The sequence below is a fragment of the Chiloscyllium plagiosum genome, unplaced genomic scaffold (assembly GCF_037043375.1).
Source record: "Chiloscyllium plagiosum isolate Xiang-an unplaced genomic scaffold, Cpla_swu_hap1 HiC_scaffold_5, whole genome shotgun sequence".
In the NCBI taxonomy this organism is placed as follows: Eukaryota; Metazoa; Chordata; class Chondrichthyes; order Orectolobiformes; family Hemiscylliidae; genus Chiloscyllium; species Chiloscyllium plagiosum.
The window spans coordinates 37,987,164-38,014,655 of record NW_028270143.1 but is presented as its reverse complement, the minus strand read 5'-3'; the positions used below and the strand labels follow the sequence as shown (position 1 = coordinate 38,014,655).

At 39.5% G+C, this 27,492-nt stretch overlaps 1 protein-coding gene across 3 annotated transcripts in view; it reads right to left on the bottom strand.

The window, feature by feature from the left end:
- Positions 1 to 27,492, bottom strand: part of dgkb (diacylglycerol kinase, beta) — a 794,652-nt gene that overhangs the window by 727,206 nt on the left and 39,954 nt on the right. For all 3 annotated transcript variants that reach the window (XM_087987111.1, XM_087987112.1, XM_087987113.1), the window contains exon 2: positions 16,412 to 16,671. In XM_087987111.1, the coding sequence (XP_087843237.1) occupies positions 16,412 to 16,499 (88 nt within the window). In that variant the 5' untranslated portion in view covers positions 16,500 to 16,671. The remainder of the gene's footprint in view (positions 1 to 16,411; positions 16,672 to 27,492) is intronic.

The following is a 27,492-nucleotide window of genomic DNA, read 5'->3' as shown; positions in this document are numbered from 1 at the left end:
TAATTTTTGGGATTAAGAAACCTAAAATATAACTGCTCGATTTGCTGATTATGCAAAGTTATGTAAGAAATTAAGTTGTGAAGAGAACATAAGAAAGCCACAAAGGGATATAGACAGGTTAAAATAATTGAGTAAAGTTCTGGCATTTGGAGTGTAATTTAGGAAAATGTGAAACTGTCCATTTTTTATAAGAATAAACATTATTATCTAAAGAGGTGAGAGATTACAGATCTCTGACGTACCAAAACTCTGGGCATCCTACTGCATGAAACACAAGAGGTTAGCATACAAATTCATCATATAATTAGCAAAGCTCATAAAATGTCATCATTTATTGGGAGATGGATGGATTACAAAAGTAGGAAGTTATGCTTGAGCTGTCATGAGCATTGGCGAGATTGCATCTAGAGTACAGTGTACAGTACTGGTCAGCTTATTTAAGGAAGAATGTCCATTTATTGGAAGCAGTTCAGAGAAGTTTTAACTAACTAATACCTGGAATGGGCAGGTTGTCTTGAGGAAAGGTTGGACAGGCTAGGTTTGTATCAGCTGGAATTTAGAAGAATAAGACGCACTTTGATTGAAACGTCTAAAAATCCCAAGGACGATTGATAGACGTGGGACAAATATTTCTTCTTGTGGGATAACCTAGAACCAGAGGTCACTGTTTCAGAGATTGGGGTAAGGTAGCCCATTTAAAATAGAGACAGTGAAACTTACATTGTTTCGGATATTTATGAATCCTTGGAACACATCCTCAAAATGGTGACAGAAGTAGAATCTTCATTTTTAAAATATTTTTAGGGTATATTTTTTATGAGCAAGGGGGTAAAAGGTTATGGAGGTCAGCAAGAATGTGGAGTAATCGCAGCAGGCTTGAGAAACAAAGCGGCCTATGCTTTCTTCTCATCAATTTCACTATCTTCTCTTTTTCCTCTTTTGTTTGTGTCCATCTTATACCCTTAAATTGTTTCTCCACCTCTTGAACATCTCTTTCTCACATTCCTTTCTGGCTGGCCCTCTCTTCTGATTTAGTCTTAATGCCAAGTTCTGCTGTGCTCTCTTCCTCTTGTTCACTTTCTCTCAGCTTTTCATGCTCCTGTCAGGATAAAATGGCACATCCTCCAACTCAGCATGAGCAAGTGAGGAGATATTCACTCGTATTTACAAATAAAGGAAAAGGTAAAATATCTGACACTGTCTTGGGATGAAAGCTGGCAAATGGTGCTAAGTTGTTGCAGTCAAGAACTCACAAAGAAACTAAAAATCCAGATAGAACGGTTTGAGGGCGGAGGGAGGGATGAGTTACAAAGACATATCCTTTAAATAAACAAACATAAATGTCTACTTAAGGTTCATTGAAGTTAGAAAACCATAGGTAGTTGAAATTTAGGTTATTTTTCAAAATGGCATCTACATAAAGTATTTATACAGCAATCACAGCATAGTCACACCCTCAAACGTAGAATACTTAGAAGCTTCAAAACAAAAAAGATAATAAAAACAACCTTAAATTCTAATTGAAAGTTGTATTCTTGTAAAATGTTTAGTGCAGTGATTGAAATGAAGTAATTTATAGAAAAGATGACATGGAGGCTGTGGATGGGGGCAGATATAACTGAGTTCACAATTGAAACAGTGGGAGATAACAAACTTGGAAGGAGGTGAAAGAATGTTGTTGAGTTTACTCTACAAGGCCTATTAATTATCTCATGGAGTGAATTTTATATATTGGCTGTACGACCATCCCCTACCACACAACTCCAGTCTACAAACTCAGAGGGGGACCTCACCTTTGAACCAGACAGCTGTCCCATAGGAAATGTACACTTCTTAAAAAAAAAACTCTCACAGAATTGAGGAATCCAACACATGTAAAATAATGCGGACTCTTCTTCCAGACTCTCACACAGATGATAATCACTGGACATGGGGTTGAGTGTGTGTTGCCTTCTCCAGCATCTGCAGACGTCACTGTCTCCTTCTGGATCTGGAGTCACCACAGAATATTCTAAACGCTGCCAAACTTTGGGCTTTTGTTCCAATTCATTTTTAAAATCATGTCACTCAATGTCACCTTCAGTTGTATCTCTAACCTATGTGATTAACTGTGGGAGAATGTTTAGAATTGTGACAGCCTTTTTGTCACTATTAAAGCCTGGAGACCATTTTGTTTTTACATTCAGTGCCTGCCCTGCTCACAGTGCCTCTTTTCCCTTGCCTGCATGAGGTGGTTAGCCTTGCAGCTGCGCCATTACCTGATAAATAAATTCCCCTCTTTGCATGAAGCCATTCTTCTCTTTGCAAGGACCTACTGTATACCAACACCTGCTTATCACTTATAACTGACGCTGTCCAGACATTACATGACTAGAGCTAATGCTAGGCAAGTTGCCTTAACTCACTCATTACTCTGCAGTTAACATTTTGCTAATTGTTAGCCAATTGTTACCTATATAATCACGCAACTCTCTGTATTTCTGAGTGACTTGAGGCCATCCAATCGCGCTGGTCACCTTGAGCTCGCGGGCATTGACATGAATAAACTAATCAATATTCAAGGCTTGCGTGATATATTATTTCTAAATTGGACCGTTACGAGCAAGAATAATTTAATTCTTTCCCTAACATTAACCATGGTCCAAGTGCTGATTTTAATAGCTTCTGTCCCAAGCTTCTAAGCAGAAAGCAAATCAAGGTCACATGACTATGGTAAATCAGAATGTAAACATCCATGTTTCCATAAAAAGGTAAAATTAACTTGTAACTTGCAAGTTACATAACATACATGATTCATTCTACATTTATCCATCCCTATACATGCATTGCATACTTCATCTTTGAAGTGTCAGGTTGTCTCTAGTATGTGAACAGGTTATTGGCTGTTCTTCTAATGTCTGCTTGACCTCCAGATCTCTAGAGGAGGGCCTTGCTGTGATGAGTATCATTGCTGTGCTAAGTGTTGTTGCTGTTCCATTGTCTTCTTGGGGAAACGGTTTGCCTCTGGGACTATTGGTCATTCTGTCCTTGTGCAGTTGTTGATCATATCCTTCTCATCATTTATCTGCAGTAGAAGGAGCAGCTTCTCCAGCTGTATGTCTATAATCTGTCATACAGTGTGCAATTAATATGACAGCTCCTCTGCATTCTTGCCAAATAGGCTAGCTTTTGTTGGACCAGTGAAGATTTACATGAATCAACTCTGGCAGTGTGGCATTTCAGCAAAGTGAAATTTGGCTTTCTACCATTTTACTTAAATTTCCCCAATTTACTCAATCCCAATTTACTACTTATGGCTTTAAAAAGTTTATTTTAGCTCTTGGACATGCAGATTTGGTGGGGCATGACATTTACTGCTACACAGAACTATTTCCAACATCTTCAGTAGACATACTTCTCCTCTCCAAAACAGCCTAATTCTCAGCCATGATAGATTGAATTGAATTGAATTGAATTTATTGCCACATGTACCGAGGCAGTGAAAAGCTTTTGTCTTGCAAGCAATATTGGCAGATCACACGGTTCAATAGCAAAATAAATAATAGGTAACAGCAGCAAAAACAAAAACACAGGTACAAGAGAACGTTAAGAGTTTGAGAGTCCATTCAGTATTCTAACAACAGCAGGGTGGAAACTATTTCGAAATGGCTGGTGCATGCTTTCAGGCTTCTGTACCTTCTCCCCGATGATAGAGGTTGTAGAAAAACATTGCCAGGGTGGATGGATCATTGAGAATGCTGGCGGCTTTTCCTTGATAGAGGGCCTGGTAGATGGATTCTATAGATTGGAGGTTGGCCTTTGTGATTGTCCGGACCGAGTTCACCACTCTCTGTAATCGCATCCGATCTTGAAAGGTAGAGTTGCCATACCAGGTAGTGATACATCCAGACAGAGCTTTGTGTTTGATGTCACTTTATCCATTTATAATGCCATAGCTGTTGCTATGAGACATTATTGGGCATGCAGCAATGTTCTTGATACCCATTCATTCATCACTACTTCCTGCAGCACTAGGAAAGTTGCAACTTGTTTAGTTTGTTTAATTTGAGTAAATTGCGCGTCTTTCAGATTTATTGCCACTGCTGGGCGAATGGCACTCAGAGAATGCAAAATTGATGCTTTGCATTGAACCTGGAAGTTTTCAAATTTCATTTTTGCACCCTCAACTTCCTTCATAGGATGTGCTGCTCTCAACAGCCATATTGACAATTTTTGAGAAGATTTGTAGCTCCAGGTTGAGATTCTGGATGTAGGTTTGCTTGCTGAGCTGGAAGGTTTATTTTTAGACATTTTGTCACCACACTAGGTAACATCTTCAATGAGCCTTCAGATGAAGCACTGCTGATGATTCCTGCTTTTTATTTATATGTTTGGGTTTCTTTGGGTTGGTGATGTAATTTCCTATGGTGATGTCATTTCCTGTTATTTTTCCTCAGGGGGTGGTGAACCGAGTCCAAGTCAATGTATTTGTTGATAGAGTTCTGGTTGGAATGCCATGCTTCTAGGATGGATGTGGTGTTCCAGTCGAAGTGGTGTCCTTCCTCATCTGTATGTAAGGATATTAGTGAGAGAGGGTCATGTCATTTTGTGGCTAGTTGATGTTCATGTATCCTGGTGGCTAGTTTTCTGCCTGTTTGTCACACAGTATTTTGTAAATGACATTAGTTTCACTTGTCTGCATAGGGTCTTTCAAATTCATTAGCTGCTGTTTTAGTGTGTTGGTGGGTTTGTGGGCTACCATGATGCCAAGGGGTCTGAGTAGTCTAGCAGTCATTTCTGAAATGCCTATGATGTAGGGGAGAGTGGCTAGGGTTTCTGGACGCGTTTTGTCTGCAATAAACCCAAACAAGCAGACAAAACGCGTTCAGAAACCTTGACCGCTCTCCCCTACATCATAGACATTTCAGAAATGACTGTCAGACTACTCAGACCCCTTCGCATCATGGTAGCCCACAAACCCACCAAAACACTAAAACCAGCAGCCAATAAACTTGAAAGACCCTATACAGGCAACAAGCAAAACTAACGTCATTTACAAAATACCATGCAAGGACTGTAACAAACACTACATTGGACAATAGGCAGAAAACTAGCCACTAGGATACATGAATATCAACTAGCCACAAAAAGACATTACCCTCTCTCACTAGTATCCTTGCATACAAATGAGGAAGGACACCACTTCAACTGGGACAACACATCCATCCTAGGACAAGCCAATCAGAGACACGCACGAGAATTCCAAGAAGCACATCGACAAACACATTGACTTGGACCTGATTTACCACCCCCTGAGAAAAAGAACAGAAAATGACATCACCACAGGAAATGACATCACCAACCTAAAGAAACCCAAACATATAAATATAAAGCATGAATCATCAACAGTGCTTCATCTAGAGACTCACTGAAGATGTTACCCTAGTATGGTGATGAAATGTCTGAAAATGAACCTTCCATCTCAACCAGCAAACCTACATCCATGTTGACAATGTTTCTGAACTTGTATATTATTTCCAAACAAACACCAAGTAAAGTCACATTGCTTACAGATGCTTTGTAGCAGATGGAAACAGCTTGAAGAGGATGCTTGAAAGTGATTAGTTTCAGACTCCACTGTCAATTTCTCTCTCCCAAACAAACATGGATTGAAATAGTGAAATCAAAACAATGGCTAGCTACACATTCTCAATGTGTGAGGCATTGTTCAGTAATGAGTTAACACCCTGGAAGCAAATGCAACTGGCTGATCTTTTTGGATAAGGATTATTTCAAATCCTAAATTACTGGCATCACATTGCAGGATGACTTCATCTTTGATATTTTAGTATCTCAGCACTGGCTAGGATGGCCACTCATTATTTGAGAAGAAAGATCCTTCTTATTATAGTCTCAATAGCAATGCAAATCCATAGCAGTGAGCTTGCATAGAGATTCATATTCTCATGACAAATTAAGCAACAATTTTCTAAGTTAGTTCATAAATCCAACAGATCTTTGCACTGCTTTCACATTTGTTAGTCACACGATCTCTTCAATAGCTCTCATCTTATCAGGATCAGGACAAAGTCCTCTTGTCAGTACATAACTTACTGAAACAAAATACATGGGTTTTCTTCAATTCCACATTTTCTTTATTCAAATTCTGACAATCTCACTCTAGTAGTTCTGTAATGGGTTGTTCCATAGTGCATCCACAACCATGAATTACCAGACCATCCACAATCATTTGCACCAGGAAAATCAGAGTTATCTCATGTCATCTGCATTAATACTCTTCCAAAGCAATGGAAACATCAAACACATGCAGTTATCAGAGACTCCACATAGTATCCAGAATACAGTCAGAAAATGGTCGTTTTCATCCAGCATCACTTACGTGTGTCCATCCTTCTCATTTCATGTACCAAGGTCATTTTGCCTTGACAAGTTCTGGCAAATTCATTAATGGCCAGTATGGGGCTAAGACCTTCAAAAGCATTGTCCAAATACTTTGGATCTACACATTTTTGAGGATTAGTCACTACCACAGTGACAAACAGCTACTGATGAAGAGACCAAGCACTGCATCCAGTGTGCTAGCACAGCCTTCTGTCCCCTGAGGAAAAGGGTGTTTGATAACAACATCAGATCTGACAGCAAGCTCAGTTTACAGGAGGGTGCGAACCACCACAACTCTATATGGCTCTGAGACATGGACTGTCTATAGTAGACACTTCAAGGCACTGGATCAGTACCACCAACACTGCCTGTGCAGGATCCTGCAAATCCTCCTGCATCCTCAACCAGGCCTTTGGCCCTTCACAACTTTATCACCAAAAAATGTACCACTACCTACATTAGTCCTATTTGCCCACACTAGACCTGTAGCCTTAAATGTTTTAACACTACAAGTGTCCATCCAGGTACTTTTTAAAAAGGTTTTGAAGTTCCCTCTTCAACTCCTCTCCCAGGCATTGTATTCCAGACATCCACGACCCTCTGGGTGAGAAAAGACTTCCTCAGATCCACTCTAAACCTTCTGGCTTTCATTTTAAATTTAGCCCCTTGTTATTGATCTTATGACTAACAAGAATATGTCCATGGCCTTCGTAATCCTAAATATCTCTAAACTGCAGAACAATTTTTTTCTTTTCCATAACAAACTTAAAATGGCACTGTGGTCGCTACGCTTAAAATTCTCCAGCATATCACTTTGAATACCCGTAAAGCTTCATTCCCCAAACTTGTACCTTGTAACTGGTGGACGGGCATTAAAGAGCAAACCATCTCCTAACTTACCACTGAATTCCTAGCATCTGACCTGTTCTTGTAATTGGTGTTTAAATAACTGGTCCAGTTCAATTTCTAGTCAATGGTAACACCCAGAATGTCGGTAGTAGGGTGTTTGGCAAATGGTAACTGAACATCAAAGTGTGATGGTTGGACTCTTGTGGTTGAGATGGTCACTGAAACCATGGAATCACTGATGAATTTGAGGGAGTTGGTAAAGGTGATGGTTCTGTGAGCTGATGAACAGATACCCATGAAATGGACTCAATCTACCTGTACCTACAGCAATTATCTTTGACTTTGTTTCTTGGGTGTAAAGAACTTTGTTCATGTATATATAGTCAAGCCCTGAGCATTGGTGTTGTTGAAATGGTCGTTACCTGCCATAAATGTGACTCATTCACCAAGACTGAATGTCATTCAGGTGTTGCTGAATTTTGACATGGATTGCTCCAGTACCTGAGGAGTCACAAATTGTCCAATATTCAACACTATCAGTAGCAAATATCCCTATTTCTGACCATATGATTGACTGAAGATAACCCCCGCAGGAATAGGGACTGGAAAATTCCAAGCCTTATTGTCTCACCTGGCAGTATAGATACAAATTTACTTTTAAAAATAATTCTCATGTTTCTTACAGGTTAACAAAGAAAAAATAACTTTGGCCAGATTCCATGTACTCTCTTTAACAGCTATTACCTCAAGCCTTGAAATAGAAGCAACTGGAAATCACATAACAAGTCATTGTGCACAATTGCATTTCTCCAAGCAAACCAATCGATCCATTTGTCATCAAGTGGCGTGCAATGTGTCCTCTCAAGCTGCATCTAATTCCAAATCAATTACACTTATTTAGGACAGGACAGAATCTCATTGTTTGTAATGGTAATTATCTCTAAACTACTCAAATACACAATCTTTTCCCTATTAACTGTACCCCATTGTGAGTACACTGCTGATTTTACAATTGCCAAATCTTGACCCATTTTTCTCTGTCCAAGTACCACAGACAGTGATTATCTATTGAATCGTAGTACTGAAATGATTTAAAGTGTACAAGATCTTCAGGAGATACTGTCGTTCCACCATTGTAATTTAACTGGAAGTGCAAAGGAAATCCTATTTACATATACAAATTACTGCAGAACAGCAACAAGTAAATTCATGGTGCTAATTCCTCAAAAGGTCCTTTTTTTAGGCTGAATGATCCATAAATGTGGATATTCACAGCACTTGAACAAAATCTCTTGCCTTAATTAAACACATTAATGAAGCTTTGAAATTGAAAACAAGAAGGTAATGTTCTGCAAACCAGACAACTGGATGGATAACCATTTAAGATTTTTGCTAATCTTAGCTTTGCTTCTAAAAAAAAAAGCACAATTATTCATTTATACTGCATCCATTATTCACAACGTTAAGCAACCTCTATCTATCCTAAATGCACTGGCAGAACCATAGAGTGTCACTGCATTATAATAGGTAATGGAGAAAGTGAGGACTGCAGATGCTGGAGAGAGTCAAAAAGTGTGGCGCTGGAAAATCGCAGCAGGTCAGGCAGCATCTAAGGAGCAGGAGAGTCAACATTTCGAGCATGAGCTCTTCATCAAACATTCCTGAAACAGCGTATGCTCAAAACGTAGACTCTGCAGCAATAGTAGCTATCATTTCTGACACAATGAAAGCATAAATGTTAATGCCTTATTATGCATATTTACATACATCTAAAATTGTGTAAATTTAGAGCTTGCATTCTGTCATTCCCATCTGTTTAGAAGGAGGTCAGGCAGCATCCGAGGAGCAGGAGAGTCGACGTTTTGAGAATACGCTTTTTATCAGGAATGTTTGATGAAGGGCTTATGCTCAAAATGTTGACTCTCCTGCTCCTTAGATGTTGCCTGACCTGCTGTGCATTTCCAATGCTACACTTTTTGACCCCGTATAATAGGTAATGCTCATTTCAAATGGCAGTTGCCTCTAAAAGTCTTCTTGTGGTTTTTATTTTCAAACTTTAATTATATTTTGCAAAGTTCTCAAGGAACCTCCTCCTACAGATAAAGATATCTGTAATGTTGGTTGATTGGGCTCATCATTTACCAGATAAAGGTTTGACAGTTTGTTCCTACAACCTGTTTTGAATGGATGACCAAACTCCCAATGTCAAATTCTTCCTCCTCAATGTAATCTTTTGTGCAGCAATAGTAGCTATCATTTCTGACACAATGAAAGCATGAATGTTTATGCCTTATTATGCATATTTACATACATCTAAAATTGTGCAAATTTTGAGCCTGCATTCTGTCATTTCCATCTGTTTAGAAGAAGGTTCCTCCCCAGTTGTTTGACTTGAGAGAACAGTGTTAGTAATAGTTTGATAGGCAATCCTTGTTCTGCAAGCTATTATCGCCCCTTTCCAACTGCCCGAAGTTGCATGAATGATTAGATTGCCCAAGACAACTTGCAAATTTCTCAATCTATAGACCGTCTGCTGATCTTTAACTTTGGAACAAGTACATTATTTTTGTTGCTCACTAGACCAAGGTTGAAAACAGTGCAGCATCGTCAACTGGTTCAAGCATTCAATTAGCTTTTGTCTTTTGTCTTGAAATGCACTTGTTGCATTCCTGACACTCAATGCCTGCAGTCATGGACTAAGAGATTGAAAACATTCTGATGCTACCAAAACCTTTTGGCTACTGTTGCATACAACTGATCATGAAATCCCTAGGTCTTTCAGATTTGCCAATCTACAAGAGAGACTCTTGTAATTTATAGAGCAATGGAAATGGCTGTTTGCCAATTCTATTGTTTGTACTTACATTCTTTAATGCCATATACATCGTAACACTTTACTGAGGTAGCACACTGGAAATCAAATGGTATTTTGTTTTAATACGGCATACAGATTTCCCAAATTATCTTCTTGTAAAGCCAGGTTGACAAAGCTTGGACCAGGTTTCTATATTAACAGGAAATTCTATTCATTACAAATAATTGTTTATCTGTAGTTAAAATTATTTATGAACCACTAATATCTAACTCTACTGATTTAAACTGTAACCTACTTATCAAACTCCCAATCAAACACAGAGACACCAAAAAAAAAGCATTATGGATGGAGGGACAAACTGGGAAGAAAGTTCAATGGTTCTTCTGCACATGGTTTGCGAAGGTGATCCCTTTGCTGGTCGGAATGCAGATTCTTGATCCTACTTTTCATACTTACATTTATTTACATGAGGCATTGGGTGACAAGTTCACACTTAAAAAGGTCTCTGACTTATTATTTAGAGGCCACAGATTACAGCAACTGAAAAAGGGAAACACTACTAGGCACACCTAAAAGTCAGGAGTCAGACAGATGAAGCTACAATTCAGGGCTGTTTGCCAATGGAAGGCAGCATATGAAAGGCAGGGTTAAGCGATCCTACATCCAACAGATCAAGGCTTAGCTCTATGTCCTCCCACAGCAGGTCATGAGTGATGTTGAACAATTAAAACAACTCACTGGAGGCCAAGATCCTACAATATCCCTATCCTCATATGATGGAGTAGCCCAGTACATCTGTATAAAAAGACAAGGCTGAAGAATTTTCAGCATTCTAGAAGGACAAAGGCATCATATACTTGGGAATACCATCACCTACAAGGTCTGCTTGAAGCCACTCATCAACTTAGTTTTGAGCTATACCTTTGCTCCATTGGTATTTCTGGTTCAAACTTCTCAAACTTCCTTCCTAACAGCACTGTCACGTCCCTACACCACAGACTGCAGTGGCTCCGGAAGACTGTTCAATACCACCTGCTCAAGGACAACTAAATATGGAGAACAAATGCTGGCCTAGTTTGAGACATCTACATCCGATAAATAAATAAATATTAGTATCTTCAATTCTTCACATGAATCTTTTTCTGGATTTATAAAAAGAAAACGCTGATTGTCTTCTATACTCCCATGTCAGATGATTCCATGGAATGCCAAGTCAGATAACGTAACAAGTTACAGAAAGCCTTATTAAACAACAGAGCCACTGAAATGACCTCAGAGCATAACGTTAGCTATCAAGAGCATACACATTTCAATTCATTCACCTTATCATGACTTTTGTCCCTGAAAACAAAACTCTACTAACAACAAGATCTAAACACATTTAAGCACCTAAGATTAAATTTCTGCAATTATTCTACAAAAGGTAATCATGGATTTCCAAAGGATCAATGCAACACCTTAGCCAAAACTTCTTCCATTAGAAATGTATCCAGCATAATCTGAAGCAGGTCCCCTCGAGCATTCGATTAAATATGTTATTCATTTAACCCAAAAACCTTTCTCATAAACTATGCATATCTACTTGGAAAATTACTTGGATTTTTTCATATCATGTTAACTGTATTTATGTTCTATTGTTGTGTTGCAATCACAACCCACATTAATGACATGCTTACATCTGTACTATTCCTGCCTCTCAGAATTTTACAGATCTAGGTCATATATCCTTTTTCTTCTTTGAAAGCAAGTTCAGAATTCCTGTTTGCAAATTTAGGCTTCATTGTAGTGAATTTTTGTTTTGTCCTTCATTGACATCTCTACAATGCATCAATGTTTTTCTGGAGGCTGAAAATCCAAGTTTCAGACATGGTGCTAAATGTATTTCATCATGATTACACAACAATCTATTCTGAATTATAATAGAATGCCTTTCAGAAAAAAAGTCTAGTGCTTGATAAATTCTATTGATATCAAGATCATAATGCCTGGTTTCATTCAAATGTTGTACAATTAGAACAAAAGATTCACTGAGGCATTCTTTGAGTAACCATTTTAAAATTACTACTCTGATATGTATTGCCTTATAAGCCACTATATTTAATGCTACACATTACTCAAACACTCTGGAGGTGACATCAGCTACTACAGTAGTTATACTGTACATATATTCCATTTTAGGGGAAGGATGATCACTCAATTTACAAGTTGCCATACTTTTGCACTTGAATACATGATGGTGCAGACTGCTGAATTATCATTAATGAATGCTGGAAATCGCTACAGAAACACTGACATTACTTGAATTATAAAGGAATTGTCTAATAATGCCTATAGATGACCTAAACCAAAATATACACATTTGCCAATGACACCAAGAATTGGTGGCACTATAAATAGTGCAAATGGGTGTATAAAATTACAAGAAGACATTGATAAGATTAAGTGTGTATGCAAAACTGTGACAGATGGGTTTAAGTGCAGGGGAAGTATAAACTTATTCAATTTTGACCAAACTAGAAAGATCCTGACATTTCTTTTAAGCTGAAACAGCGTAGAAGATGATTATTAAGAAGGCTATGTCCATAGATGTCTGTTATTTTTGATAAAATCATAAAACATCATTTGTATTGTATTTGTAGCAAAATGGTAAGTGAGAGTATAAGGGATATGTTTAGAACTTCATTAAGAATAATTGTTGCGTAAAGTCACTGACAAGAATGGTTCCAGGAATGAGGAATTTCGGTTATGAGGGCAGATTGAAAAAGTCAGGGCTATTCTCCTTGTGGAGAAGATGGTTAGGAAGAGATTTGATAGAAGTTTCAAAAACATGAACAGGCAGGATATAGTGTATGGGGAGAAGCTGTTCCAATCAAAACAAAAAGGAACAAGATGTAAGGGCATAGACTTAAAGTGATGTGGGGTTAGGCAATGGTCAAATGGTATTATCACTTAGCTGGGATGCGACTGAATAAAAATTGGGACTTAAGAGTATACTGATGCCATAACTCCATTGTCGATTGAGGGGAAAAACTCATCTGATTAACTAATGTCTTTCAGGGATGAAAGCTACCTTTCTAACCTGGTCTGGCCTCCACGTGACTCCAGACCCACAGTAAAAGGATTGACTCCTACCTGCCCTCTATGTAATTGGAGATGGGCATTAAATACTCTTCTGGCCAGCAATGCCCAAATCCTGTGAATGAATGAAACAAAAGCAGGGGAAATGTAAGGAAAAGCTTTTCAACATTTAGGGTGTGTAAAGCACTGCTGAGAATTTTGGTGAAGTTCAGGTAAATTGAGACATTGGATGGTTATTTGGATGGAATCATTTAGTAGATAGAAAGATTGGCTCTAGGTAACGATGTCCATTTGAACAACCAATGCAAGCACAATGGGCCAAATAGCTACCGTTGCACCTTAACAATTCTGCGATTCTGTATTGATTCAAAAGGAGTTAATATTCTGAATACATGGAGTTCCATCCAATCTGGTGATGTCACACAATCTTTGGATGGAGATGGTCAGATTCTGCAGCTCCCAAGAGTCCCAAATAATTGTGTCCTGTATGTGAACGAGAAATATACCAATAGCTATCACACAGTAGATTATCATATGTAAGACAAATTCCTCTTATTTAACCTCAGCAGCGGTCCATTGTCAACCACTGATAATTATACAGGCCCTAAGCTCACCACAGTGAAAAGGCAGTCTGATGGCCAGAAACTACTTAAATCAGAATACCACATACTGGCAAGATTTGGAGATGCCGGTGTTGGACTGGGGTGTACAAAGTTAAAAATCACACAACACCAGGTTATAGTCCAACAGGTTTAATTGGAAGCACACTAGCTTTCAGAGCGATGCTCCGAAAGCTAGTGTGCTTCCAATTAAACCTGTTGGACTATAACCTGGTGTTGTGTGATTTTTAACTACATACTGGCAAGGGTGGGATCTAAAAATGTAACAATAGCAAGTAGAGAAAATGTTCTACCATTGTTCTTACACAGCATAACAAATTACAAATATTAGCACCTATGCACTCCCTGGTCCAGCAATTTATTTCAGACAATAATATTGCTTATATAGTTTGTGCAAAGGACAGTTTCCATTTCACAGCAATGACAGAATTTGTTCAAATTCACTTTTTCCTCAACATATGAAGCAATGACAAGTCACCGGAGGCGGACACTGGGCTTAGACCAACAGGTTTATTTGAAAACAAGCTTTCAGAGCCTTGCTCCTTCTTCAGGTGCTAGTACCTGAAGGAGGAGGAGGGAGTTCTGAAAGCTTGTGTTCTCAAATAAACCTGTTGGACAGTAACCCGGTGTCGTGTGACTTTTGACTTACCCCAATCCCAGCACCTCTACATTTTTCAATGATGTAAGGCACTTCTGGTTAACGATGTGCATTGATAAGAATAGCCTGCTCCAATTCCTACATTGTGTTTGTAGGGAAAACAAAATATGCTGGAAATCACAGCAGGTCAGACAGCATCCATGATCAGAGAGCAAGCTAATGTTTCGAGTCCAGATGACTTTTCATTAGACCACAGTTTTTAGGGTTCTTTTCTAGAAAAATCCTAAATGTGAATACAAAGAATGCGTAAATAACTTCACTGCAAATAACAAGTAGAAATCTCAAAATGGAATGCTAAACTCTTTCTAAACCATTCATAGCTGTTCACCATAAAAAAGGAACAGGAACTTATCTGTCCAAAATGAATGGCCTTCACTCCTACGTACATTGAAAACATCTGTCCACTCATTTAATCTTGTCAATGTTCCTTTGAAATTTAATATTCCCATCTGCACTAACTATATTATTAATCCTTGGTATCATTAACAAACATGTAGATATGGTCCTCCATGCTGCTAACTGAATTAATAAATGTAATGTATAGTTGAGGCACCCACAACACATCATTGTGCAACATCACTCACCACTTCCATCCATCAGCATACCCATTATTCCCAACTCCCTATTATCATTTTAATAGAGACACTGACAATTAAACATGGATTTCCTTTGAAGCATTCATATGAGAAGAGGGAACCATTGGAGTTCAAGCCCTTCTTCAGCAACAACCATTTGTTGCAAATTCATTACAAAAGTTTCAACAAGGTTTTTCTGACAGGACCAGTTTGGTCTGAACACAGTGAAAAATTATTATTTTATTGATTAATGCATTCACAATTGTCAAGCTGGAAAGCAGCAACAGCTGATTTACTCCCCTCAAACATTCATTATTCTGTTTGGCTGGTGGGTTGGACCATGAGAGCATGGACATATTGTGAATTGTTATTTCAAGTGTGTTCAAAAGCCAAGAAACCTGCCTTGTATCCTGGAAATGTTAAAGGTTCCTGAATCTCTCTCCAACTTGTTCATTGTTGAGGCAAAAAAAATAAAAGAAATAAATGCAGCTTTTCAAAATGCATAATGACTTAAAAATATTAAGATTAGGAATGGGGAGAGTGTTAATGCACATGATTCCAAGTCACAGAAATAATCTACCCTAATAAAATGAATTATTCAGTGGTATACTGAAAGCCCTTTTCGAAACTGAAACATACTAACAACGAGGAGAGATAAAATAGCATAAAATGCAATGCAGCTGGTTCTCTCCTCCTGGTTATCTCGTGAGATAATTAAGGGCTGCTGAATTTCTGGGCATTTGCGCTCTAAATAACTAATCCATTGCATTGCAGCACGGCATTACATAACATAAACCAAAACCCATTGAGCCATGGATGCTAACGCGAGTTAGAGTTAACAGATACATTGCAATCTGGTCTCTAGTTCGACTTGGAAATATGAGCAACGATCTTAATTCCTGGGTGAAACTGAAGAACGTGGTCCTTCTGGGTTGAACATCTCCCCATCACTGAACAGCCAGGGGTTTGTGCTCCTGGTGCAAAGCACATGACGCACAGTCAGGACCAAAGCACCGAACAGCATTGACTTCGAGCAGGCAGGTGCTCGCAGCTGAGAAATAAGACGGAAATAAAGGTTCTGTTTGAGAAGCACCCGAGTAAAAGTAATAGTATGACTCCATTCGCAATGCAAACACAAACAGCTCTTCATCATGTCAACAAAGAAGCTGGCAGTGCATAATTTACAAACAAACAAAATTCTCAGTTGTTTTCCAATATTATCAGCAATGTTGCCTAAAGCAGAAAGATAATAAGTGCAGTAACGCTTGTGTTTATAATGATGTTCTCATTTACAGTGTTAATCCTGAATATGCTTCGAGTATTTAAAACAAACATAATGCTGTACGACCAACCTGCGACACGTTCATTCAGTATGAGCATCTAAAGCAACGGCATTATTAAAACGGAATGGTTTGTCATATTCTTTAACACTTACACTGGGCGTACTTCTGTAGCTGGGAGAATTCTGCAGGGCTCAGGGTGATCCACTTCTCCTGGTTAGTCATGGTGGTCTTCACACTCATTTCTTTCACATCTAGATGCGCGCCCGAACGAACTAACCGCTCCGCGTTGGGATTTCTCCTCTCCAACACGCACCTTGGGCTTCAGAAGATTTCATTTGTTGAGTGGAACAGGGACTGTGGCTGCACGGAGTGCTGGCGTAAAGCAGCCTACAGATTGAGCTGCTGCAAAGATCTGGAAATAGACAAAAAGCAAGAGGAGTGATGCATTTGTTTATTAGAGGAGAACTTGGTTCAGCGGTGAGCGTGAAATAATGAACAAGTCTCTCCGGTGACTCCAAGTAAAATGCAACCTGTACAAGAGTTTTTTAATTTACATGCAGTTATTTCGAGCCTTCTGTGCTTTTCAATGCGTAAATATAACCATATCAGTTAGGTTTAACCAGATCCAAACGCCAGTATAAAATTATAATTTGCACAGTTCGAATGTAATTTCCAAAGACTAAGTAGTTTCTATCTTTAGAATCTTGAACCCTGGGGGGGAAAGCTTTCCCTGATAAACCACATTATAAGGGAACGATTTCTATGAAGCTACAGTTTTCATCATTCCTCAACAGATTTGTCACAAGCCGAGTAAAAACTAAACTTAATACACATCCATTTGTACATTTAGAAACTGTTCTTAAAAACGCTTTGAAAAGCCCCCACACAAAAAAATCGCCGTGAAACTCATGTGACTGAATTAAACAGCAACTTGTAGTAGCTTCTCAAAAGTCAAAGTTTACCAGATAGTCAACACTTCAAAAACCTCATGAGAATGGAATGCTAAATTAGTGTTATAAGCTGAGAGAGAGGCAATCCTATACTAGAAAAAAAAACCTAGATAATTGAACTTTTAAGTTGAATGCAAAATACTGCAGATACTGGAATAAGCAGAGAATGAGCTGAGAGAGAAAGAGAATTAACACTTTCAGTCTGATATGATTCGTCAGTTCTGAGTTTCTCTAATATTCTGTATAGCTGTTTCAGAATTTCAAGTTGCACCTATTTTAAGAAATGTTAATGCTTTCCACTTAATCCAACTCAGCAAACATATTTGGCTTTCTCCAGTGTTTGCTTTGGTGTCCAAAGCAACGACTTCTCCTGCTTTATGAGGCTTGGTCACATGATCTCTTTCTATGGAAGGCAAGTGCATTTTTAAATGCGTAATTTCGGGGTCAATAATGCTCTGTGCAATATCCGCTGACAATAATCATCACCAACAAATAAAAAGCCTCTGGCCTGTAACAAAACCACCAAACTGTATTTGTGCTCTCCAAGTAAAAATGCCTGGTTCCATCAAATAAAAAGTTGAAGGTTACACTTCAGATAAAAGCTCTCAGAAGATTGTCAAAGGGATTTTTAAAGAGATGGAAGGACCTATAACCCTCCAACTGCTAGCTAGCCTACTAACCCACTTCCACAAAGAAATTCCAGACTGCTAACTGAAACTGTGAACTTTTGGACTACATTTTTAGTCAAGGACATCGATAAACTGGTATTTTGTGATTGTTATTGCACTTGCGTCACTACTATTTGAATATTCTCTTTATTTATGCTAATCCTATATCTGCTTGTATGTTTCTAAGTGTTCTTGTGAAATTAACTCTGCACATAACAGATTGTAAAACAAAATTCTATTTCTGGTTTAAATCTACTTCAGTGTTGTGATCCTCGCAAAGTCAGAGCCTACAAACAGAAAAAGGAGGAAATTATCCCCTACTGTTTTAAACAAAAGCAGCAAAGTTAAATAACGGGAGCAAATTAGTGCTGATGCTGGAATCTGTACTGAAAACAACAAATGCTGGAGATCACAGTGGGTCAGATAGCATCCATGGAGAGAAAGCAAGCTAACATATCAAATGTAGGTGACTCTTCATCAGAGCTGAAGTGAAGGTAATTATCAACCTGCTTACAAATTAGTGAAAAAAAAAGAGTTCTTCAAAACTCGTAATCTGCCCCTAATGTTTTTTTTAAAAGGTGGAGTGCTTTGGTCGACATAGTCTGGAGACCCCATGCACAGCTGCAATGGATGCTATATATTCCCAGTGTGATTTTGTTTAATTCTCCCTGCCATGTTCACACCCCAACACACAGACACATATGTTAGTTTCACGTATGCAAGACATCATAGGCCATGTAAAACCATCCCGACAAAATTTTACTTTCATTGCTGTAGTAACCTTGCAAAGGGCTTGTCGATTGCAGTCTAATAGATGGTGATAGATTGCTGTTATGTAACTATCACTGTTTTGTTATCCATCCTGTGACGGCCAGGATAATAGAAGTTGAATTAGGTGGACACTGACCTTTTCATATAGCAATTCATATTTTCTCATTTTTAATATTTGAATAGTGAAAACACTATAAAAGCAGATGTCAAAATGAGAAAGTTTGCAACAAAATCAGTAATTGCACATCACAATTAATGTAATTATGATGGTGTATTTTCAGCAGTGCCAATTACCCTTTAATAACTCACAAGATCCTTATTAGAGATGTTAGAGCTAGATTGTTCCAAAGTGTATGTGAAATGATTGCAAAAGAAGGACAATTGTTGGAATCCTAACCTTTAAAGGTTGGGAAACAAATGTACTTTGCCATGATATAACACCAAAAAATATTCTACACATGAAATTCCAAATTATATCATCTGTTTATGAAAATATACACATTTTGTAAATTAATTACATTTTTCCTCCACAATTCCACATAGCAGTTTAATATGAAAATGATGCTTGGAAATGATGTATTTCATTAGTATTGCATGCAAATGCTGCCAATACATCTGAAACCAGAGTGCAATAAACAAGATGCTGTGAAACTCAGTTTGTCCCATAATTAATTTATCTGAAGGCATACTATCCCATAGAAATCTGTGCTATTGGAAAAGTAGATAAATACATAGAATGTAAGTAATTATATGTAGCAAATATTTGCAAGTAATTATTTATATTTGGTCATGAATAACAAGATTTAGATAAAAAGATATGGGAACAGGTCAGGAAAATGTAGAAATTTAGCCATTTTAATGAATAGCAGAGCAGGCACAAGGCAACAATGGCATTCAAAGAACCACTACAGTGTGCAAAGAAGTCATTCAGCCCATTGAGTCTGCACTGACCCTCCAAAGATCATCCCACCAACACCCAGACACCCTCCCGATCCCTGTAACTCCACATTTTCCACGGCTTATCCACCTATCCTGCAAATCCCTGCAAACTACAGGGCAACTTAGCATGGCAGAGCAGTAGATGTGATCTATATGGACTTCAGTAAGGCGTTCAACAAGGTTCCCCATGGAAGACTGATTAGCAAGGTTAGATCTCATGGAATACAGGGAGAACTAGCCATTTGGATACAGAACTGGCTCAAAGGTAGAAGATAGAGGGTGGTGGTGGAGAGTTGTTTTTCAGACTGGGGGCCTCTGACCAGTGGAGTGCCACAAGATGCTGTTGAGCATATTAGTTCAGTGAACGTGTGCAACTGAATGGCATTATTAAGCTGTTAGTGACTTTCACAGTACATTTCTCTTTAATAAGCTTTAAAATAAATACTGATTAAGTTCAATTATTTGTTTAATGTGAATGACATATTTGCAAGACTACATTTATTGCCTGTTGTTATTTGTCCTGCAAAGGTAGTGGGTCCTCTTACGTTGATTATTCGAATAATAGAGTAACTTGCCAAATCAATTTACAGTATACCCATGGTGTACTGCATTCTCATATAGGTCAGTGCAACTATGAATAACAGGTTCATCAGTAAACCAGCAATGAACCATTTTCTTGATTTTATGGCAATCTAGTAGCTTTCATGGGTACATTTTCTCAATGCCAATAACAGAATTAAGTGCAACTTTACAGTCTGCCATAATCGTGATTGCTAAATTGATAGGCCAGGAAAATAACGATCAGTCTGTTGTACCAAATATAGCCAAGCTCCTCATTCATTTTACATTGGTAAAGAAAGAACCTCTCACTTGAATTAATACAACGAACATAAATTATTAAATGAATTAAAATAAAATGCTCAGTTGATTATGTTTTGATGCACCTCAAAGGGTAATAGGTGGTGAGTTAAAATTGTTACATCAGATTAAGTAATTTATTCCTTTTGATTGAACCATTTAGTTGGTCTGACATTTACCACATCTTAATGTATGAGTTTCACACTTCACTTTCTAAATCAAGCTGTAGATATCTTGAAAACACTAATTTGGTCAAATAAACATCTTAATTTAACTTGAAACTAAAACAAAGAACTGCAGATGCTGGAAACCTGAAACAAAAACAAATTGCTGGAGAAACTCAGCACGTCTGACAGCACAAGAGACAGTTAATGTTTTGAGTCTAGTGCTTCTGAAGAATGGTCACTGGATTCAATACATTAACTCCATTTCCCTCTCCATAGATGTCGCTAGACCTACTGGGTTTCACCAGCAATTTGTGTTTTATTCTGATTTAACTCTTTCTGTGGTGCCTTTGCTATCTCATATTGTTTTCTAGGATGGTCAAATCCTGATGTCAATCCATTCTTTATTTTTAATCTCCTATTTGTCCTATAGCTTGTTACATGATCTTAGAAGAAGAACAAACTTCAGAATCCCTTTTGGGCAGTGATGAAAATAAGCAATGTGATCATAGGTTACCCAGGCTCTTTCAACAGCACCTTCCAAATCGCCAACCTCTGCTGCTTAGCCGATAAAAGGGAACACCAATATCTGCTAATTCCTCTCCAAGCCACACTGCATTTGACTTGGAACAATATTGTCTTTCTTTTATTCGAGCAGGCTAAAATTCTTGGATCTCGTCTCCGAACAGAACTGTGGGGATGCCCTTAGACCACAAGGACAGTAGCAACTTGAAAAGGCAGCTCACCACCATCTTAACAAGGGTAATTAGGGATGAGCAATGAATATTTGATCAGTCAGAAATGCCCACATCCCATGAACAATTAAAAAGAAGAGTGTCGTCAATAGTGCTCTCAGGTAGTATTTGCTCAGCAATAAATACTCACCAATTGCCAGGTTGGGTTCATCTGGGGCAACTCAATTCCATATATCGTTGCAGCCTTTGCCTCAGCAATAGGCAGAAAATAGGTGAGGTGGGCATATAACCTTGATATCAAACAGCATTTGACCAAGTATGGCATCAAGGAGCTAACCAACTTTGAGGTCAATGGGGATCAAGGAGAAAGCTCACTACTTGTGTGAGTCATATCTCACACAAAGGAAGGCTATGGTTGTCATAGCAGTGTGTATCTGCGCAGCAACCACTTAGTCATACAGTCATAGAGCTATGATTTGGAGATGCTGGTGTTGAACTGGGGTGTACAAAGTTAAAAAAATCACACAACACCAGGTTATAGTCCAACAGGTTTAATTGAAAGCACACTAGCTTTTGGAACGCTGCTCATTCATCGGTGTGTCATAGAGCTGTACAACATGGAAACAGACTCTTTGGTCCAACTCATAGATGCTGACCAGATATCCTAAATTAATCTAGTCCCATTTGCCAGCATTTGGCCCATATCCCTCTAAACCCTTCCTATTCACATACCCATCCCGAATTGAATTGAATTGAATTGAATTGAATTTATTGTCACATGTATCAAGGCACAGTGAAAAGCTTTGTCCTGCGAGCAATACAGGCAGATCACAGAGTTAAGTAGCATATATAAGTGAATAATAGGTAAACAGCGGCAAAGACAAAAACACAGGTCCAGGTGAATGTTAAGAGTTTGTGGGTCCATTCAGTATTCTAACAACAGTAGGACAGAAACTGTTTCGAAACCGGCTGGTGCATGTGTTCGGGCTTCTGTACCTTCTCCCCGATGGTAGAGGTTGTAGAAAAACATTGCCAGGACGGTATGGATCTTTGAGAATGCTGGCGAGCCTAATAGATGGATTCTATAGATGGGCAGTTGGCCTTTGTGATTGTCTGGGCCGAGTTCACCACTCTCTGTCACTGTCTCCAATCTTGAATGGTATAGTTGCCATACCAGATAGTGATACATCCAAACAGAATGCACCTCTAAAAGTTGGCAAGGGTATTCGCTGCCATGCCAAATTTCCTCAGCTGCTTGAGGAAGAAGGGACATTGTTGGGCCTTTGTAACCAGTGCATCCACATGAAGTGTCCAGGAATGCGTGTTGTTGATGACCACTCTCAGGAGCTTGGCGTTCTCCACCCGTTCCACCTCAGTGTTGTTGATGTGTAGGTGGGCATGAGTAACATCCTTCCAAAAGTCAGTAATGAGTTCTTTGGTTTTGCCAGCATTGAGAGCTAGATTTTTAACAGTACACCATTTTTTCCAGGTCTTCCACCTCCCATCTGTAGTCTGTTTCGTCACCATCTGAGATTCAACCGACTATGGTGGTGTCATCAGCGAACTTGTAAATGGCATTAGCCTGGTATTTGGCAATGCAGTCATAGGTATACAGTGAGTACAGTAGTGTGCTGAGTATGCACCCCTGGGGGGCTCCAGTGTTGAGTGTTAGTGAGGATGAAATATTGTCCCCAATCTTCACTGATTGTGGCCGGTGAGTCAGTTGCAGAGAGTGGGGCTTAGTCCGAGATCACTAAGTTTAGTAACCAGTTTCGAGGGGATAATGGTGTTGAAGGCTGAACTGTAGTCAATGAGTAGGATTCTTATGTAGCTGATCTTGGTGTCTCCAGAGTAGTGGGGAGGCTGGAGTTGATTAATGCCATGACCAGTCTTTCAAAGCACTTCATGACCACCAAAGTTAGGGCCACTGGGCGGTAGTCATTGATACATGCTGCATGAGCCTTCTCAGGCACAGGGATGATGTTGGCCCTCTTGAAACAGGCAGAGACAGCAGCCTGCTGCAGGGAGAGGTTGAAGATGTCCAAGAAGACATGTGCCAGTTGATCTGTGCTTGCCTTAAATGCATGACCTGGTAGACCATCTGGTCTTATTGCTTTCCTTGAATTCACAGAAGGAAAACTGATCTGACCTCTGATGCAGTGTCTTGTCAGAACTGGTGTTGCCTCTCCTTCAAAATTCTGCTCAAAGCAAGCATAGAAGGCATTGAGACAATCTGGGAGGGATGTGCCATTGTCTGCTATCTTGCACTGTCTCTTTTTAGAACCTGTGGTGTCATTCAGTCCTTGCCATAGTCACTGGGTGTCTGTCTGATCCCTTTTAAATGTTGTAATTGAACCAGCCTCCACCACTTCCACTGGCAGCTGATTCCATTCACACAGCACTGTCTGTGTAAAAACATTGCCCTTTAGGTCCCTTCTAAATCTTTCCCTTCTCACTTTAAACCTATGCCCTGTCGTTTTGGAGTCCCCCATCTTGGGGAAATGGCCTTGTCTATTCGAGGTTGAGAGTATGGTGCTGGTCAAGCAACATCCAAGGAGCAAGAGAATCAATGTTTCAGGCATAAGTCCTTGTCTATTCACCCTATCCATGCCCTCATGATTTATTAAACCTCTATAAGGTCACCCTTCAGCCTCTGACATTCCAGGGAAAATTGGTACAGCCTATTCAGCTTACTTCGGCTCTTTTAACAGCAGCTTCCTAATCCCTGATATCTATGTTAGAAGGACAATTGCAGCAAATGCATAAGAACACCACTATCCAGAATTTGCCTTCAAAGCCATGCACTTTCTTGACTGGAAATACATCAGCATTCTTTCATTGTGGCTGGATCAAAATGCTGGAGCTCCCTCACTGACAGAGTCTTAATGAACCTACAACACATGGACTGCTATGGTTCGAGAAGACAGCTCACCACTATCTTGTCAAAGTGATGGGCAATAAACATTGGTCTTATCATAGAATCCCCACAGTATGGAAGCAGGCCATTTGGCCCATCTAGTCCACACCGACCTGCCAGAAAGCATCCCACCCATACATAACCCATCCCCATAACCCTGTGTTTCCTATGTCTAATCCATCTAGCCTGTGCATCTCTGGGCTCTATGGACAATCTACCCAGCCTACACATCTTTGGACAGTGGGATGAAACCAATACACATGGAGAAAACCTACACAGACAGATGGAGAATGTGCAAACTTCACACAGACAGTCGCCTCAGCCTGGAATCAAGCCCGTGTCCTTGGCGCTGTGAGGCAGCAGTACTAACCACTGAGCCACCATACTGCTATCTTATAAGTGAATCTCCCAGCACAAGAACAGATAAGGAAAACTACACTTCCTTTTGAAAAAGGATAAAAATACTCAATGGAATTGAGTATAATCCACAAAGCTGAAGAAATATGAGAAAATATCTGGGCTCAGCTGTTGCTGGAGGTCTGTTGCAGCAATGTTTTAATTCATCTGTTGGACATAGGTATCGCTGTTGGCTAGCATTTATTACCCATCCCTGGTTGCCCTTGAGAAGGTGGTGGTCAGATGCCTTCTTGAACTATTTCAATCCACGTACTATAGGTTGACTCGTAATGCCCTTAGAGAGGGAATTCCAGGATTTTAACCCAATGATAGTCATGGAATATATTTCCTTTGTGAATGACAGAACTAATGATGTTTCTTCTGGGCACATGAAATTCCATAGTGTTTTAACAAGCTACAATGGTAGGACTGGTTCTATCAATTCTCAAACATCAACAAGGTAAGCTGCTTAATGCAGTCTTCTCAAACCTTTTCCTGCTGACAACTCATTTTGAGGCTCGAAAATTGTTGTGAACTCTTTGTGAAAACAGATAGCAGGGTGGGAGAAGTGGGAAGACCTTTAAGTAGGGATGGGGGTGGACAGGAAAAAAGAAGATCTGTGAGAGTGAGTGGGAGGAGACAAAACAATATGGCAGCCATTGCTGACTTGGAAGTCTCAACACCAATCTTTTAAACCCCACATGGGAACCTGAACCACTTTGGCAAGCCCTACGTTATTGCAAATATGTAGATTAGATTAGATTACAGTGTGGAAACAGGCCCTTCGGCCCAACAAGTCCACACCGACCCGCCGAAGCGAAACCCACCCATACCCCTACATTTACCCCTTACCTAACACTACGGGCAATTTAGTATGGCCAATTCACCTAACCTGCACATCTTTGGACTGTGGGAGGAAACCGGAGCACCCGGAGGAAACCCACGCAGACACGGGGAGAACGTGCAAACTCCACACAGTCAGTCGCCTGAGTCGGGAGTTGAACCCGGGTCTCTGGCGCTGCGAGGCAGCAGTGCTAACCACTGTGCCACCGTGCCGCCCACCACGATGTAGTGTACGATGAGTATATTGCAGTAAAATTAGATCGACAACATAGATTTTATGTTGTCTTCTTGTCCAGTTTTCAGAAGGTTATAAGATATGGTTGTGCTATGCTTGTCCAAAATAAAACTGATTAGCTTTTCAATCAACCAATACAAAATTGTATTAAGATGCAAAATTATATAAAACGCAGAGTCCATACATTACATGGTGGAGGAAAACTGAGATACTGCCTATCTAGAATTAAACCCAAGGGTGTGTGCAGGTAGTAAGCAACATCTGGAAATTTCAAATTTTTTTTTCAATAAAAATGTAAATTAAAATCCAATTTTACCTGCACAGAATTGATAACATCTGGACTTAAACACAGCAGGATGTTTTTTTCTCCACACTTATGCCACTTCTCGCTCCAATGTTATCTATTGTACTCAGGTTCAATATTCTTGATCTTTACCTATACCCTGTTGTTTCCCCTGCCCCATACCTCACTGCATAATTCCAGAACAATCATGATTAAAGTGACTGAAATAACTGTTGGAATAATAATGTTTCATATTCTAATTATCGTTTGGTTGAAGCTCTTCTTCTTTCGCCTTGCACTAATAATCCTCTTAAGCCTTTGAATTTGCGAACTGAAAACTCCTTAATCTTCTCTGCTCTGATAAATGCAGCCTTGCTTTTTTCCAACTCGTTCATCATAATAAAACGTTCTCAACTTTAGTATCATCAAAATGAATCTACATTCATAACTCCAGTGTTCTGTCAGTCACAGAGTAGCTCCCAAAATAATGGAACCACATTCTGGCACATCAAAAGTGCAAGCACCTCCTTGCTTTCATTAACTCTACTAACAGTAACTACCTGATTCCTTAAATGTAGATGGGCATACTTCACTTTATTTTAGAATCATGTCCAACATGCTTCTATTAAACAAACTAATTTTGCTGGTTTGCAAATGACTTTTGTTTCACAGGGAAGGGTGAGGGGGGGGCATGCTGTTGATGGAACTGTTCAAAAATATAAAGAGTTTTAAGATGTCAGTAACGAGAGCAGAGGGTGAGGCACAGTGATCAGTGAGTCCACCCACCAGTGATTGAACTAGTAATAGCAGTACCAAGGCCATTTCCAGGCATTGATTTAAATTAAATCTGCATTAAAGTCTGCTGGCTCGTGTTAGAGTTATGAGCTAAGCCAGGGTTAATTTCCTGCAACATTTTAGCACTCCTGCATCCAAGAGCTGTCCACCAATCAGCAGCCCAGTACCAACAGCATCACTTGAAGCACTGAGGGTACTGCAGGATGTTCTAGCTTGAAGCTCAGTGCTGGAACACCGAGAATGAAGTTGTGGAGAATGGGGTCACTGAGGTCAGTTGGCGAGGAGAATGAGAGGAAACATTCATTGGGAAGGGCAAAGCAATATCTCCCCTTTAATCCCTCCCTTGACATTGCATTTCTCTCCATTGGATGCCCGAGGAGCAGATCTGCCTAATGCAAGTCACAGGTCATGAGTGTAGGCCAGCAGTAATACCGGGGATTCCACAGGCAGGGACACATATAGGTGTTTCTGTGTCTGCAAATGAGACTCCAGCTTGGTGTGTTGCCTCCCTGGTGATAGGGTCCAGGATGTTTGTCAGCAGGCACAGAATATTCTAAAAGGGGAGAATGAGTATATTGTCCATATTGGTATGAATGATATAGGCAGAAAGAGAGATGAGGTCTTGCAAAAAGGACTTTAGGGAGTTAGGAAGTTGAAAAGCAGGACCTCTAGGGTTGTAATTTTGAGATTACGTCCTCTGCCAAGGGGGCTAGGAATAG